At 39.4% G+C, this 16,814-nt stretch overlaps 1 protein-coding gene across 1 annotated transcript in view; it reads left to right on the top strand.

Annotated features, from left to right (window-relative positions):
* TTC1 (tetratricopeptide repeat domain 1) overlaps positions 1–10,790 on the top strand; it is a gene marked incomplete at its 3' end in the record, with an annotated part of 32,167 nt that extends 21,377 nt beyond the window's left edge. Inside the window, exons 6-7 of the mRNA XM_079542494.1 lie at positions 2,959–3,013; positions 10,657–10,790. Coding sequence (XP_079398620.1) covers positions 2,959–3,013; positions 10,657–10,790 — 189 coding nt within the window. The remainder of the gene's footprint in view (positions 1–2,958; positions 3,014–10,656) is intronic.
* Positions 10,791–16,814: the final 6,024 nt, after the last annotated feature.

The following is a 16,814-nucleotide window of genomic DNA, read 5'->3' as shown; positions in this document are numbered from 1 at the left end:
GGTTTAAAAGAAGTTAAATGCACAGTAATTCTTTGCTTAGGTTCCTGATTTGTTAGCTGCTGTAAAATTTCAGTACGGCTTATATGTCAGAAGTACAGCACTCATGGTTTAAAGCCCACTGTTGCACACTTTGGTTGCCTTTGACATCATTTATGCCAAATGAAACAGTTTGAAATTACACTGTTTTGTGGTCAAATAATCCCTATCGATGCTTTCCCAGAGAGTGTTTATGTGGTATCAATCGTTAGGTTTTGTTTTTAGAAGGTGTATAACAATGTTGTGTGAATTTGAGCTTCAGTGCAGTTTCTGAGGGAGTGGCAGACCAGGTAAACTTACTTCCCAAAAGAAGCTGTACTTTGAGATAAGTGTCACAGACCAAGATGAATAGCCAGGTTTATGGATACCGTTCTATAGATAAGTAACCTTAGATGTACTTTTCTGGAGTGAGAAATGCTGAGTCTTTGGAATAGTACTATTCAGACAGACAAAACACAGAACACGTATTTCTGATCAAGTATTTAGGTCTTCATTTCATGCTGAACGCTAATGTCCACATGAGAGACAGATTCTGTGTAAGCCAAACTCATCCAAGATAGAGCAGATGTGTTGTGGTTTAACCTGGCAGGTAGTTGACCGCCACAGAGTCATTCACTCACTCCCCCAATTCCCAGTGGGATGGGGGAGAGAACAGGAAAAAAAATAAAGTAGAACTCGTGGGTTGAGATAAAACTACTTAGTAAGATAGAAAAAAGGAAGAGAGAATGTCACAGCTACAATGCAAACTGAATTTACAGCCTGGGGATATCCACGCATTTTCATGTAGGCAGCTTGGGTCCAGACCCAAGTTAATAAGGCCCTCTGGGTCAGCAGGAGTTGGATGGTGTCTGACTGCGCTAATTGGATCTGATTCACTGGTGGTGATATTGGGCCTAAGCTCATTTCAGGCTTAGCCACCTCTGTGTATGTGCACTGTACTCTTTCATATTGACTTTTCAGTTTGTATGGGGTATAACACCTCTCTTCCCCATCAGTGTTGAAAGAGCCTGTGTTCACCAATCAATACTGTTTTGAACAGGAGGAATAGCCAGGCAGATTTTTTTTTTTTTTCCTTGACATGAATATCTTATTTCACTGTAACAATGTTATCAGAGTGACAAACCCATCCGTGATGATTGGAGCTATAAAATACAGGAAGGAACTAAATTAGGAAATTGAATTCTTTAACTATGTTCAGAAGCCAATTATCACAAGGGAAGTACATAAGGAGTGAATTCCACACTTGTTACCATAGTTTACAACTGTAATTAACTTACTGATAGCACCATTTCAACAGATCTGTCTTATTTGCCATGACTATATAATTGGATCCTGAGCTGCCAGAGTTGTATAGTAATAAGCGTAGTAAGTTTGAAATAGTAACTTCTGAAAATATGAAGAAGATGCAGTGTGAATGACAGTTGCTTTTTATATATATTTTTAATATACACAGACTGCTCAAAAGTGATGTTTCTTATTTTATTATGTTGTCCTGTGGTGTCAGAGGTGGATGTTGGTGGTATGGAAGCAAAGGTTGAACCTTGTCACCAATATTCCATTCCATTTTGTTGCCATGTGACAGATGGCAGCAGAGGGGCATTCTGACACAATGGCATCTGACATGGAAGTGTGTATGAAGCACAGTGTGAAATGGATTTCTCCACGGGGAGAAAATGGTACACTGAGTGACATTCATTGACAACTTGGTGAATGTTGATAGAGGCCAAACAGTGAATGTGAGCACAGTGAGGTGATGGGTGGTGCATTTCAACAGTGGGTCACCTCTTCTGGCACAGACTTTTTATGAGCACAGCATGCAGGTTCTTCTTCGTTACTGATGGTGACTATATGAAAAATAATGTTTTGTAGCTGAGAATTTGCTCTCTCAAATAGTGTTACTGTGCTCTTTGGATCTGTTGTAGTTTCTATGGAAATAAATGGGAGGCATTACTTTCAAAGTGATCTAAGCTGTTTTCGACTGATGCAATAGTAAATGTAGTGAATATGAAACTATAGTTTAAAATGGTCTTTACAGTCAGCAAAACAGCACTGCTGTTTGAGATGGAAAACGAGCCACAGCTGTTTTAAGTGTAAATGGGAATCTCGGATCACTGGGAATACATAGACTATGCTGTTATGTAATGCTTATTAGAATGTGATAAGGTTTTCACCTGTGATGGTGCACAGATTTAACGCTAGTGCCATTTCTGAGGAGGAAAAAAACCAGACTGTTCCTTGGACTGACGCCTTGCTCAGGATGAACTTGTTGGAAGTTCTCTTCATGATGAATCATCGAATTGGGGTCCTCATTAGAAATATGACAACATTGAATAATGAGGTGTTGCTCATTAAACTGTATCTTGAAGTTCATATACAGCAATTCAGTGACCTTCTGATAAAATATTTTTGTCTAGAAGATCTTCACATTTTCAGCATGCATTTCCCTGAAGCTGTCTGCCAATTCAAACTGACTTTACAGATGCTTTTCCCCACTAGACCTGTACTCATGTTCAGAAGTAAATACAGTGCTTCCTTAATTTCTCTAGTCTCTCCCAGCCATATTTAATGTCTGTGGTAGAGGAGATAGGACAAAAATGTACTTTAATTCTAGGTCTCTTAAATTCCCTGAACTCTTCAGTAGAAATACTAGGCAAGCAGATCAGATTCCTTGTTCAGCCATAAAAATGTGTGCCTGTGTGAAACCTGCACTTACAAGTTACAACTTGCTGTTTTTCTATGAATTGATGTCATAGGATGAATTACAAGTTTCCACAGTGGGATAAAAGTGTTGGTTTGACATGAGGATTTTTTTTAAAGCCATAAACAATGTATCTTGGGTACGTACATGAAAGTCACATATGCTTAACCTACGGTATTACAGAAAGCATGGATCTGATTCCAATTCTGTCTTCTTTTCTGCAGCGATTACCTAGACAAATTGAAGAGCGGAATGAAAAATTAAAGAAAGAAATGTTAGGTAAGTAGTATGCTTATATAACTTGCTTAATAATCATTGTGGTCTGCTAGGAAAATAAAGGATATAGTTGTGTTAAACAAAGCTCATGATTTATTCCTAGTTCTCCATTGCTTAGTTTTGCCTACAGAATGTTTTAGCCAAATGATTTTCCCCTACAGAAAAGGTTATTAGTTAAACTTATAGGCAGTAATACTCAATGTATTCTATAACAATAAATGTAGAAGCAGAGGGAAATGGTTTGAAACAGGCTCTGTCCTTACTCTGTGCAAGCAAACTTTCAAAGGAGACGTTCCCATGAATGGGTTAAAACAATTTTCACTAAACCATACATAAAAGAATTCAACCAGCTGTAATAACTGAGCATGTTTGATCTTGCGACTGAAAAAATAAATTTGGTTCCTTTTGTAGCATTTTCCACCTATAGACCTCCAAGTCTTCATGTTTATCCTGGTTTATATGGTATTTCATTGCTGTGTGTGTTGAGGCTGGATTAAAGGTACCTAGTGTTACAAGCAGGCCTCTGGCCTTGCTAGGAAAGGAATTTGATTTCTTAACTTTCCTTATAATTCATAAATGTCAATATATACCACAAGATACTGTTGACCATTATTATTTTTTAAAGAGAATGTAATTGGTATAACTATTTGAATGTATGTGCCCTCATGATTGTATTGCATGGCGTTGCTTGGATAATGACTTAACAGGATTGACATCTCTCAAAAGGGTAATTACTTAAATAAGACTGCCCAAGGAAGTTAGGTTTTCCTGTGTCATAATAATTTAAGCAGAATACTTCCTTGCACAACTCACAGTGTTATGGATCAACTAATCGTTGTGGGGTGACCCACAAAGGCTGTTGCCAATGTTGTTTGCTGCCTCCTAATCAAAGGATTTGGTAGTTCTTATAGGTTCAGATAACAGATATCCCAATATTCTGGTTTTAAAACAAGGTGTTGGTGGGTTTTTGTTTGTTTCCACATAATCTTTTCATTTGTGTCATCTAGAAATTGCACACAAAAGAGCAAGGACAAATGTCAGTATAAGATAAAAAGAGAAAGTTGACTGTATGTGACTAGCTGTCAGCAGTTAGCTATTTACTCATTCTAAGTGTGACAAGTAGTAGATGAAATGCTTTTGCTAAGATGGATAGGTTTTGAGAGTATAGGATGGTGTTGTGTTATTCTGTGGAGAATCAGGTTAAACAAATTCAGTCTATCTTGCATACAACAACACTGATTCCTAAAATATTTGGGAAGAAGAGACTCTTTGAAGAGATTCTACTGTAGTTGACATTGTTCTTCAAGTTTTGCCTCTCACTGTGCAGGAGGCCTGATGTGCTCTTGTTTTGTATATGTCTTGATCTACTGAATTTAAATGAAGTTGCAGTAAGGCTTTCTAGAGCTGCTCTACATCATCAGATCGTTTCCAGCATTGTGCTTAGAGCAAGCTATAAATAACTGACAACTGCAGAAAATCTCCAGAAGGATCATGCCTCTTTGGAGGATGCAATAGTTTTCAACACAAACTAAAATGAAAACAGTTCCTGAGCTCTTCTGAATTCTCTCTTTTTACTATTGCTAACAATGTCTAAAAAGTCTCACTAACCACAAAAAGTACTGAAACAATAAATCCAGCTTTATAAACTGTCATTAGCCAGCTTAATTCTATATTGTTAACTTTCATCTAGATTTCAGACTAGATGTAATTTTTTTTAGAAGTATTAATCCAGTGGCAGGTAAGATTTAAGAACTGTTCTAGTCTTCTGAGAGCTAGATCAGGTGACGTGTATTGGGATGCTGAAGAAGGGAATCCCTTTGCAGTGGTATTATATCTGTGCAAGGGGATGCACTGACATTTACTTTTGTAAACAGCCAGACTAAGAGTCAGCATGTAACCCTGTTTTCATCCATAACCTCAGTGCAACAGGATTCACATAAATTGTCTTATATGTTGTTAAAATTGCCTGGGTCATTTGGGCATTTATTCATGGCATTACTTGTTATCACCAGTGTAACAGAAAGTAGGGAATTTTTCTATCATTCGGTGTCTTCATAGAACATTTGAAGTTAAGTTTCAAGTATGGGCAATAATTACTCATTTTATTTGTTATGCCCAATACTTGTCCATAACAGAAGCAGCAGCAGTGTCATGCATCTAATGGTGCAGGCCTGGGAAGAGAAACCCTTCCAGCTGAAGGGTGGAGCAGGGAGGAATTGGGAGTTCCATCAGGAATGTAAGACAATCTTGAGTAAGCGTGGTGTTTAAAACATTTATTTGGATTCTTTTTATTGTACAGTGTGTTTTAAACTGCTTCAACTCATGTTTTTCAAGAACTTTTTTAGTGCTATCTATCCACTGAGTACTGCGTCAGAATTAACAGTTGCTTAACAGCAATCTGCAACCAGTGCCAGGCATAGGAAGATTTGTTCCCCATCTCTCTCACAGGAGAGCCAGCTGTGCTGTCTGGGTTGTGCCCCAGAATTCTTGGTCCCAGGAAAGCAAGTCAGACACATCCAAATAGTTCCAGGTCAGGCCTTGTGCAGGTGCACTTACACTGAGCTTATGTAATAACTAACAGTGTCTTTTAGAATAACATCACACGTGTGCCTTGGTTCCTTTTGATGTTTGGATACTACCTTGAATTCTTATTTTAGACAGCATATCAGCCCAGAAACATGTTTTTTTTCTGGGCTTTTTGGTTTAGTTGAAACACACTTAGGACTGGTGTACCCAGCACAGCTGAGTAATGCTGCTGTGAAAACCAGAACTGTGTACAAATACACTTTAAAAGGAGTGCATCTTCCTCCTTCCCCCAATGTGGTGTTTCCTGTTTTCCAGTGCAGCAGCTCATTACCACATAGTTTAACAGAAACTGAAACCACTTCTTAAGTGATGGTATGTAAATAAATCAGAGTACACGTTCTTGGCTGGATCTTCTTTTCCAAACTACCTTGCTATGAATTCTTGCATACAAATGGTAGTTGCATGTGATTAATGAAGTTAATGTCATTAGAAAAATGATGGTTTATTGCCAAATCAGCCCCATTTCTGCTATGTATTCTGAAAGGTTTTAACGCATCTAAAGCTGGCATTTGCCTTTAAATTATGTCTGTATTTTCCATTCAGTATTGGCAGGTTAATGTTGTCACAGGATGCTAAAATTGGCTCAGTGCCACCTAACCTCCATTTGAGTTTCATATAAATGAAAGCTTTACTTATAGCACACTTTCAAAGTAGCTTTTAAATGCTTGTGGCACTGAAGTGTTCAAGGTCAGGTTGGAGAGGGCTTTGGACATCCTCCACAAGATCAAGTTGCCTGTGCCCACGGCACAAGGGTTGGACTAGATGGTCTCTAAAGGTCCATTCTAACCCAAACCCATTCTGTGATCCTATTTTCTTTTCCTTTATGTTTCATCACATGGGCATCCTCTGCCTCCCTCACTGCCTATGTCTATTTGGGTTATTTTTCTTCTGATTTTCAAACGAAGGTCTCTAGCTATTGTGCAACAAGCTGGTCTTGTTTAGCTCCTCATTATTGTGATGAAGGACCGTGGCCCTCGGGGAGAGGGTGTGAAGTGAGCGGGAGTTTGGAATTGTTTCAGTGAGGTTTAGCAGCTTGCTGTCTGTGATCTCAACACAATTCTTTACATAGCTATAGGAAAGCTAAGCGTGTTGGGTATAAACATGGGAGTGGAACATATGCCAATCTGTGTAACTCATCTTATACAAACAATTCATCAAATCTGATCAAAAACATTTGGGATTTTCAGCTTAAGTTATAAAATGAGTGTATTCTTGAAAACAGTAAAATGTACTTGCTTATTAATGTGATTAACACAAAGACCAATTAGAGCATATCGCCTGGGCCTTTCCATCAATAAGAGCTTTTTCCAGCTACTTGAGATCAGTGCAAATATTTATGAGACTTAATGCCTAAAGAATGATTTTCTTCTTTGACACTGAAGGGTATGTTGTATTTGAAACTAAGCAGCTGAAGCTCAGTACTGCAAGTACAGAGAACTTGAGGTCACTTGAAGTAGTTCAAACCAGAACTGACATACAGTTACTTTTTGTCCAGTCTTTGCTTACCATGTAGGGGTAGGAAGATGGTTTGTTCTAGCTCTTCTAATTGCTTCAAAAATGCTGTTGATATACAGAAAGTTACACAAAGATAAGACCTCTTCAGAAATTTTTTAATCCAAAAAATTCTTAGCATAAACAATATCTGGCTTTTCAACTTCCAAGCAACACAAAATCTCTAGCAGCTATATTAGCAGAATTGCCAGAAATACTCAACAGCAGCCAGTTGTGATTGTTACATGAAAAATAAATCATGAGAAGTCTTTGTGCATCTGTCTTTTGTAACAGAACATTACTTTTTTGTTTAGGTGAATAATGAATCGCAGATTTCTGAGACTTACATTGATTTTTTCCCAGTTATTTTTCCTGTAAATCTCTCAATATTGTTCTGCTCAATGACTTTAGCATGATGGAGTTCCAGGTGGAAAGTACACACGTGCTGTTTTGGGAGAATGTGACCCTGCTCTGGCGAGTGCTTGACTGCTGAGAACTCCTTGCAGCTGAGTCACAGCTCCACATGCTTTTTGCCTCCTTCCAGCACTGTTTTTCTTTTAAGAGTTTTACTTTGGGGGAAGGGAAAGGGCTTAACTACTGATCTTAATTTAGGGATGAAAGGAGAGTGGGGGAGGAAGAAACAGTGCACTCCAAACAGCGGGAACAGTGCATTGGGCTTGAGTTCCTGGAAAAGGCAGGGCTTTCTTCTGCTTTATTAATATTATTTATTGGATGTGGTGCTCAGGGACGTAGTTTAGCAGAGGGTTGATAGGGTGGTATGGTTAGGTCGTGGTTGGACTTGATGATCTTTAAGGTGTTTTCCAACCTAAGTGATTCTGTGATTAACATTTTAATTAACATGGCTGCACCAAGAGGCAGTGCTGTATGTGGACTTCTGTGGCAGAACAGAATGGTGACCTATAACTGTATTGTTTAATGTATAGTCACAGCTTGGGTGAGATGAAGAATAAAGTATTAAATACATCTTAGCCTTTAGCTTCTCCCAGAGAACTGGCCTAGCTACAGGCAAGAATGCCAAGGCAGTTATTCTGTGTTTATGCTCTAGTATGACCGGAAAACAGCCATCATAACTGCTACTAGAAAAGGCCTTTCAGTGTTTTCTGAAACAGGCAAACTTGTCTTCCTGCTCCTGAGCCAGCTGCAGTGCTCGGATAACTTGTAAACTGTTTACAACTGGCTGTAGGAATGCCAGATTATGCCAGGATTCTTCCACCACTAGACAAAGACACTTCTCACCCAAAAAAGTGAAGCTAAGCAATGACTGATTGTTTGTCTAAAAGCACAACAGCAACTATTCATCCCCATCGTAGAGACACTGTGAACATCTTTGTAGTTTGATATCAGAGTGCTTTTAGAATGAAGTGTAAAAATTATGAACTTGACTTAGTAGTTAATTTACACTGAGCAGTGTAGCTTAAAAGATCTGTAGAAGGAAACTAACCCTAAGTGAGCTGCCCACTGGAATAACCTTGGCCAGATCACTCAACCACCTCATCTGTTAATGTGAACAGGAAAATAATAAAACAAAAAGCAAAAACCCATCCTACTAACTAGCTGCTTTTGTAGACAAAGGTTGTCTTTTTTTTCATGTGGAATTTCCGTTTTGCCTCTCAGAGACCAATCTTGCTTTAAGATAATTGCACAGATACCTGAAAGATTTTGAACCTGCATTTTGATGCAAGATCTTTAATTACACTGGCTAATATTTAGAAGAACCGCAGTAATATTAACTGTTAGTTTCCTTATACAAGATTGAGCTGCTCCTCAGACTAAAATGTTTGCATTTTTTTACTATCATTTCTTCTTGTATTTTCTATGAGTGTTTTTGAAAAGCTTCCCTGCCCTTATTCTGTTTTGCAAATGTGATTGGAAACATAGTCTATTTTGGATTACTGGGACAGTGTTTAACCTGGCGTGAACAGTTGCCAGACAGTCTGCCCCTTGTCTCTTAGATCTGTTGAATAAGTTCAGACTTTGATACAGTTTCTGTTTTGAGTTCAGTCACAGGGTTGCAGCACAGAGCAAGGCCAATGACTTGATCTGTTTGTGCTCTGTGTAACATAAATACTGTTCATGTCCTTTTGCAAAGGACTTGCATACAACTTCGCTCCTTACATTTCTGTATTTCATCATTGCTGTGAAGTTACTGCTTCAGTATGACTTAGCAACAAAGCTCTAACTCAGTCCAGATTGTTTGCTGCATTGCAGTGAGGAAACTTAGCTAATAGCAGTAGTAATGATTGCACTTGGGGACAACTTGTCCTGGGTGCTACCTTAAGCAGAAGAACCTAGCAGAAGCATAGAAACTAAATGGTAACTACTCTTATGACTTTGCTGTTGTATCCTAATACTTAGTTTAGAAGTAAAGGTAAAGATGACATCTAGAATAAAACCTACACGTCTTGTGTCTAAGATGGCTTTAAGAAAGCACATGCTTACAAGTTAGGAACAGCCAGGAGGAACGTGATATTTTTCTTGGAAAAGCAGCCGTCTTTCTTGTGCCTTGTCGTGCCAGCAGATCAGCTAGCTTGTGTTTAGCCAGCACTGAAGGTGTGAATTTTGCCTCTTGTTTAATTTTATGCATTTTACTTATTCTACGAACTCTATTTGGATATGATTTCTTTGAAGGATGTCCTTTTGTTGTCCTTCTCCTTTTATAGGTGGTAGGAACTATTGTTTAGTAGAGTCAGAAAGCTTGTGTGGTGTGTATATTAATAGTGGCCTTTGGATTTTAACTGTTGCACCTTTTGTATCTTTAATAATGCTCGTTAAATAATGGCTGCTTAGAATTCCTAGCAGGGATGAGTTAGCTACAGAGAACTGTAGTTTTGAACATGAGTTCCTGATGGCAGGATGTCATCTGTCATGCTAAAAATGGTAACAGAGTTGTATGCTTCAAATGGAACTGCTTTGTTAGAAGGTGCAGACACTTGCATGGATAGATTTCTTTCAGTGTTCATTGTATCAATATACATAATCTAGAAAGAGAGCTGTCATAATTAGGAGCGAGCAGAGTTTGAACTTCAGCTTTCCCTGTTTCTGTTGGCAGTCCAGGAAACTGGGCAGTTCTAATATTGTTGAATGTTTACAGAACTGTAACTGCACCAAAGTGGCAGGAACTGAAAAAAAAAATACGTTAAAAAACAGAATGTTGGCAGGCATCAAAGTTATATCCAAGTACAACAGAGACTAATTCTTTTCTGTGAGCTGCTAAGGTCCTGTGTAAGGAGCACATGTGAGTGAGGAAATAAAGAACTGCTAGTTAGCCACAACCAGATGGTGTCTGCAGCCACTGCATCAGGGCTGCCTGAGAGACCTATCAGAATCTGAACTGATCTACTTTCAGCTCCAGAGCTGACACTGGCTACATCACAACTGGAATTTTTTTAGTTCATACAGGAGCCTAAATATTCAACCAACTGGAGAGATTTCCACAGCATTTCCCTTGAATTAGTAGATGAATTAGTGGAGCTGGAGTGTGTAGTTGGGCATCATTCAGTGGGAGTTTTCCCTCTGCTTACTACTCACGTATTTCTTTTTCATTGTAGGCAAACTGAAAGATCTTGGGAATTTGGTTCTCCGCCCCTTTGGCCTGTCAACAGAAAATTTCCAGATAAAACAGGATTCATCAACTGGCTCATATTCCATCAATTTTGTTCAAAATCCAAACAACAATAGATAACATGAATTCAGCTTAGTTCTGCTGGCTTTCAGGCTTCGTGACCATGTGCTTGCATGTACCAACACAAGGATTCAGCAAACATTCTTCACTCTGTCCAAGTGAAGATAGACTCAAGCACATTCATTTCCCTGCTTATAAATTATTTACAATGTGGATGTAAAGAAAGTCATTTGACTTCTTTTAGTGATAACTCTGTCCTGTGTGTGATTCTCCACTTGCAGTATTTGGCTTGTCCACCAGTCAGGTACATTATTTGGGCCCATTCAATGCTGGCAAGAAAATTCTAGCAAATAGTTCAGTTGAATCAAAATGCCTGTGCACCTGTGGCCAAGAACAAAGCCAGATGGTGTCTTGGGGAATTAATGAATCTAGCAGAAGCACTTCTCCACATTCGGGAGGTGGATGTGACTGACAGCATGCATGGAAGCAAGCCGACCTCCTCTGTGGAATAATTTTTCTTGGTAATAAAGGCTTAGTATTTCTGTTGGATTGAATGTGAAGTTTTTGCCTTGTGTGAATCCTTTCTGTGGTGGCAATGTTGTGCAAAATTCTGACATCTACCCACAGATAACATACTGACAAGACAGTAATTTGATGCACTTGAGGTGGTTTTTCTTCTTGCTTATAGCAACATCAGTCCGTTATCCTCAGGCTACCCTTTGTTTAGTTTTTATTTATTCTCATTTTTTATTTATTTTCTTTTGAAAATGCTACAGACGCTGTGTGATGTTACGTGTACACCTTGGAAAGTCATAGAAAGTTAGGGAAATCTGCTTCTCTGAGACTTGTTCATGTTACAGATCCCCATCATGGCCAACAATTGACATTAAAATTGATCGCAAAAGTTTCTTGTGATGTAACAGGCTTTGAGAATGCTGAAGCATTAATTTATTGAGAGCTATTTAAAAAAAAAAAGTAGTTTTCAAGTAGTTCATCCAGATTTTGGAGAATGAATATCTTTTGTAATTACTGCATATTGTTGTGGAAATGTTTACATTGGAGGCAGACTTCTTCAGTTGTCTCCACGCAGATTTCAAGACATGATTTAATTAAATAATGACTGTAGCTCTCTGTTGGCTATTAGTTGTCATCTTAAATTTATTTCAAGAAATCTTTTTGTGTGTACTTAAAGACTGAAACTGTACTTGCTGCATGTTTGGAGCTCCAGTCTTTACAGTGATGTGCCTGAAGGGAATACTCTCAAGCTAAGCTTTCTTGGTGCTTTCTTTTTCTTCCATTTTACCAGTGCAGACTTAAAGGTGTAGTGGTTGGGGTTTGTTGTTTGTTTGTTTTTTGATTGTTGTTTCACTCTGTCCTGGTGCATTTTTAGTTTTGACTTTGTGGTTAACTGTCTATAATTTATTTCATGTCTGCAGTGAGGTTGTGTTACATTTATGAGAATTAAAATGCCATTGCCAAGAGAAAAACCAAATTCACAGTAAGGACTGTGCTGCCTTTAACATCTTCTGTGTAATTAAAATGTCTCTTAACTAAGCAAAAGCGTTCAGCCTCTAGGATTTCCATGTGCCGAAACAGTAACCGTGTCTTGTTTTACTGGACTACAATTCCTAAGTGCAAGATTTTATTTCCTGTACTAAAATTGAGTAGACTGGTAGGTGTATGGATGGGAGGCTTTAAAGAAAGATGCTGCTCCTGGTGCTGTGGGTTAACCCAGCTGGGAGCTCAGCACCATGCAGTCATTCACTCACCCCCTCCATTCCCAGTGGCAGAGGGCTGAACTTACCTGGGCAGTGCAGTGAGGATATGAGGGAGTGTACTGGGACAGAAGTCTGCTCACACCCAAGAGGCTGCATAGGCTAATTAACTGGCTCAGAGCTAGCAACTCTGCTTTCAGAAGTGCAGCACTCTGCTTTCATAAGACAGCTCTTTTGACTCTTTAGAAGGCTTATTTGGTGAAGCAGAGTACTGAGACTGGTATAAATCTCACTAATTTCACCTGAAGCCTGGACTACTAAGGAGCAGAGGCTCCAAAGCAGCCCTGGGCAGAGGCTCTGTTGAGCTGGAACTCATAAGCTTGGTTTGAGCCCAAACTGAGAAGCCACTCAGGAATGCCTGAATCATGCCTTGCTAAAGCTTCTAGGTCAGCACGTGACAGGTAGAGATGTCCACTGTTGCTGTTGCAGGCTCCATGTTGCCTGACACTGAAGAAGTGTCTGGCCCTGGAAGCACAGCAGTACGGCTGCAGCTGGAGCAAGGCAGTCCACTGACTTGGATTTCACCATCTGGCCTGAGCAAAGGAGTGCATCCAGGGGTTTGTCTTGTTTAGCAACAGCCCTCTATCACTGAACGTGAGGCAGCTTAGATCAGAATCCCAGCCTTCTCTCAACTGCAATGCATACCCCTACACCACGCATAAATCAAACCACTTTGAAGCTACTGTGGATGCTGTACTTAATTTTTTCTTTGTATCTTGATTATTGCCAATTAATTGTTACCTTTACTCAGCCTTCTGTGTTTACTGGTTTATGGCTGTCGGGTGGAGTTGCAGGCAGTGATTTAACGATTTGCTGCTTTGTCTTACAAATGAATTTGGCGACAAATGCTCTTCCTGCCATTCTGTTCCATTCTTATCTTTAAAGACCTTCTTGGGCAGAGTCTGGGTAGCTTGCTCTGGAAAATAAAAGCACAACAAAACTTGTGATATTTCTACCTGCTGTGCAACTTCCCTGCTGGATGCCTGCTGTGTACCTGTAGTTTTAAAATGAAGGGTAGAATAAATGGAGCTGAAGAATTGCAGCTGATTTGCTTTTCATCCTTGTTTGTAATTTAATTGCATTGTGTGAAAGAGACAGCTTAATGTCACTGTAAGTTGTGCACACCATTAGAGAGGACTCATCTGTAGGTCATTCCTACTCAAAGTGCCGCTGTCTGGCTAGAATAGAAACCTCTGGACTGTGTTATTTGACATTACTGCAAGTTTTTTCCAGGTAAAACACCAATTAATTGCCTGATGGAAGCTCTTTTGCATTGTCCACATCCTGAAGCAGCTGCCTTTTCTTTTTTTTGGCTTTTTATTTTAAAAGGGATTTTTTTTAATATCTAAACTAGTCATCACAGCTGCCAAGAGAAAGGTAATTGGTACTTCCTCCTGTTGTAAATGGCCACAAATCCCTTATTGCCAGGGTGTTTTGAGTCACATGCATTGGGTTTACAACCTCTAATAGGAAAAAATGCTCTATGCAGCAATCTTTTAAATATAAATGCTCTAAGCCAACAACATCTCTTAGAGTTTCATTCCAATAGTTACTCACCCTTGTGTTTTCAACAGACATGCCTCTTTTCCACTTGGCGTAGTCTCTCCTCAGCTCCCAGCCTTTGTTTCATCTCATTTCTCTGCAAAAATAAAAAGCTGTTAGTACCTGGCACTTTCTCGTTGAACATGTTTGCATAGTAATGAAGGGGCCAGCTGGTTTTCTCTGTAAGCTGAACAGACAGGGTTTCTTTAAGACTTTCCCTACAAATAATTTTCTCCAGGATTTCTGTGATGTTTGTGTTTCAGACTTTGTTTTTCCTTTATCAGTTGTCTCTTTCCTTTATCCTTGTCATTTAAGAAGGGACATCAGAACTGATGCTGAGTTTTGTCTCTTTTCTACTCTATATAGAAAGCATTACATCCTTGCTTACTTCTTTCTTGCTTATATGCTCAAACACTGTTAGCCCTTTGGGCAACAGCTGTGCCAAGTTTTAGACCCCCTAAGCCTTTTCTGGAAGGAATACCTGGTTCCTCAGACCCCCACTTTCCTGCAGCTGTGGGCGAGTTGTTCTTGCTTGCGTTATTGCAGCTAAATGCAGAGTTCAGTCATGTTTCCTTTGGTCTCGCTTGACAAAAAATGCATTGTTTGGTATGACTTCCACCATGCTGCTGCTTACCAGGATTTTCAGGAGTGACTTCAGGTTTGTTTCTCACTGACAGATGGAAGTGTTGAATAGTATGAGAACTAGCTGAGGTTTGAGCAGGATCTCACAGGAAGCATCCCCACTGCAAGGACAGTGGCAAACTGTTTGAGGTCTGCCAGAGAGACAGACCTTAATTCATGTGTGCAACGTTTATTTTATGTTGTAGATATTTCCCTACAAATGTTACATATATTGTAGAGTGCAGTGCTAGGTGATGTATCTTCATGATGAGATTAGCTGAGAATTGTTGAATGACAAGATCTATTTTTGATGGATTTTAATTGCCTCTTTTCTATTAATTCTTCTCTACTGAGACCCTGCTTACACGTGGCATGTTCCTGTGCCGCTCAGTGTGAGTAGAGATTGCAGACAGTATTTCAACCCAGTGTCGTCTCAAAAGAAACAGAACCCCAAAAAGAGAAAATCTGTGGATGAAGGAAGAGGGTCGAAGAGTGTTCGCTGGAACATGGCAGATGAGTTCTTGTTGTGGACAAACAAAACAGTTTTCAGCTTGTTTCACCAAACAATTTCAGGCAAACTGAAGAAATGGGAAAATGTAATGAAAGGAGTCTTGAGGGTAAAGCTGCTGATTTCAAAGTTCATGCTTCAGTGTTGGACGAAATTACTGATGCTACAGCAATGGCTCAACTGGCCATTTTTATTAGAGGTATTGACAGCAAATAATACTGGAGAAATGGCTTCTTTGATGCCATTGAAAAACACACAACTAAATCTCTTGATTTTTATGAAGCAGTAAAAATTACATTAAAGCAATTTTCTTCAGCCTTTGTCAGCAGATCTGTTACAGCAATTGATGGGGCCCCAGCAATGGCTGGTTAAAAAGAGGGACTTACAAAATTAATAGAAGATGCAATTGCTGCCAGCAACTCATGTTTGATGAAATCTCACAGCATCATGCATCAAGAAAATGCCTGTATGAAAGCTTTAAAAATGGATAATGTCATGTGAACCTTCATCAAAGCTGTGAATTTCATCAAGTCTGAGGGATTCAATCATCACCAATTCCAGATGTTCCTTAAGCGAATGGATGCTGATTATGGGGACATCATTTACTTTTCTGAAGAGAGGTGACTAAGAGTGAAATGCTACAAAAATTTTTACAAGTTGTGAAGTGAAATCAGGTCATTTATGGGATCAAAAGGAAAATTTGTGCCAGAACTCATGGATGAAAAATGGCTCATGGATTTAGCATTTGTGGTGGATTTCACTACTCTTTTAATTGAGTTAAACGTGTCTCCTCAGAGTGAAATTTAACTTTTCTGCGCTATATTTCGACCCGTGACAGCATTCAAAATGAAACTTAATTATGGCAAGCTGAAGTTATGGCAAATAATTTCATGCATTTTGGTACAACGGCTGAACTCAGCCCTGTGAACAAGTGTGGCCCAGGCGAGCCAAAAGGTTGAACAAGCTGCTCTAGATATTACAGCTGTCCAAAGCAGCAGAGCCAGGACCTCGTACCAGAAAGCCCTTTAGAAATAAATGTAAAAAATTCAGCGTGCTCAGCACATCTTCAGCACTTCAGCTTTTCATTACAAGCCCACTTAGAAAGCAGCTCATTCATTTGCTGGTGATGCCGTAAGTAGCGTTTCTGGGGCTTTACCAGCACAGCCAGTGGCTGTGCTCAGTTGCCTCTTCACTCTGTGGTATCTAAAATTGCTGCTGTATCTTCATTTCTACCCTTCCTGAATAGGTAATAGCAAATAATTGCCAGTCTGATCATTTAAGTCATTCCAGTACATCACCATGTGCTAAAGCTTCTATCTTTATCATTTGTGAGGACGTGCCAACTTTCTTATTGTGCAGGAATATTAGAAATAAGGTCAAGGAACCTTTGAGTGTTCTCCTGTCCATAATCTGCATTTAATTGTAAGAGTAAATTTCAGATTATATCACATCTGTTACCTCTATGCCTTCATGTGTGATGGGAGTGGGATACCCAGGAGTGCTGTCTTCATCCTCTCTTCTTCTGCCAGCACTCACATCAGCTCCAGCTCCTGTGTCAGACCTGCACAGAGTTCAGAGTTGGCACTGTCTCAATTTGTATCATAAGATCTGCCTTTCAAAACACCAGTCTTAAGCAGG

The sequence above is a fragment of the Tetrao urogallus genome, assembly GCF_951394365.1.
Source record: "Tetrao urogallus genome assembly, chromosome: 14".
Lineage (NCBI taxonomy): Eukaryota > Metazoa > Chordata > Aves > Galliformes > Phasianidae > Tetrao > Tetrao urogallus.
This window is presented reverse-complemented; position numbering and strand designations above follow the sequence as displayed.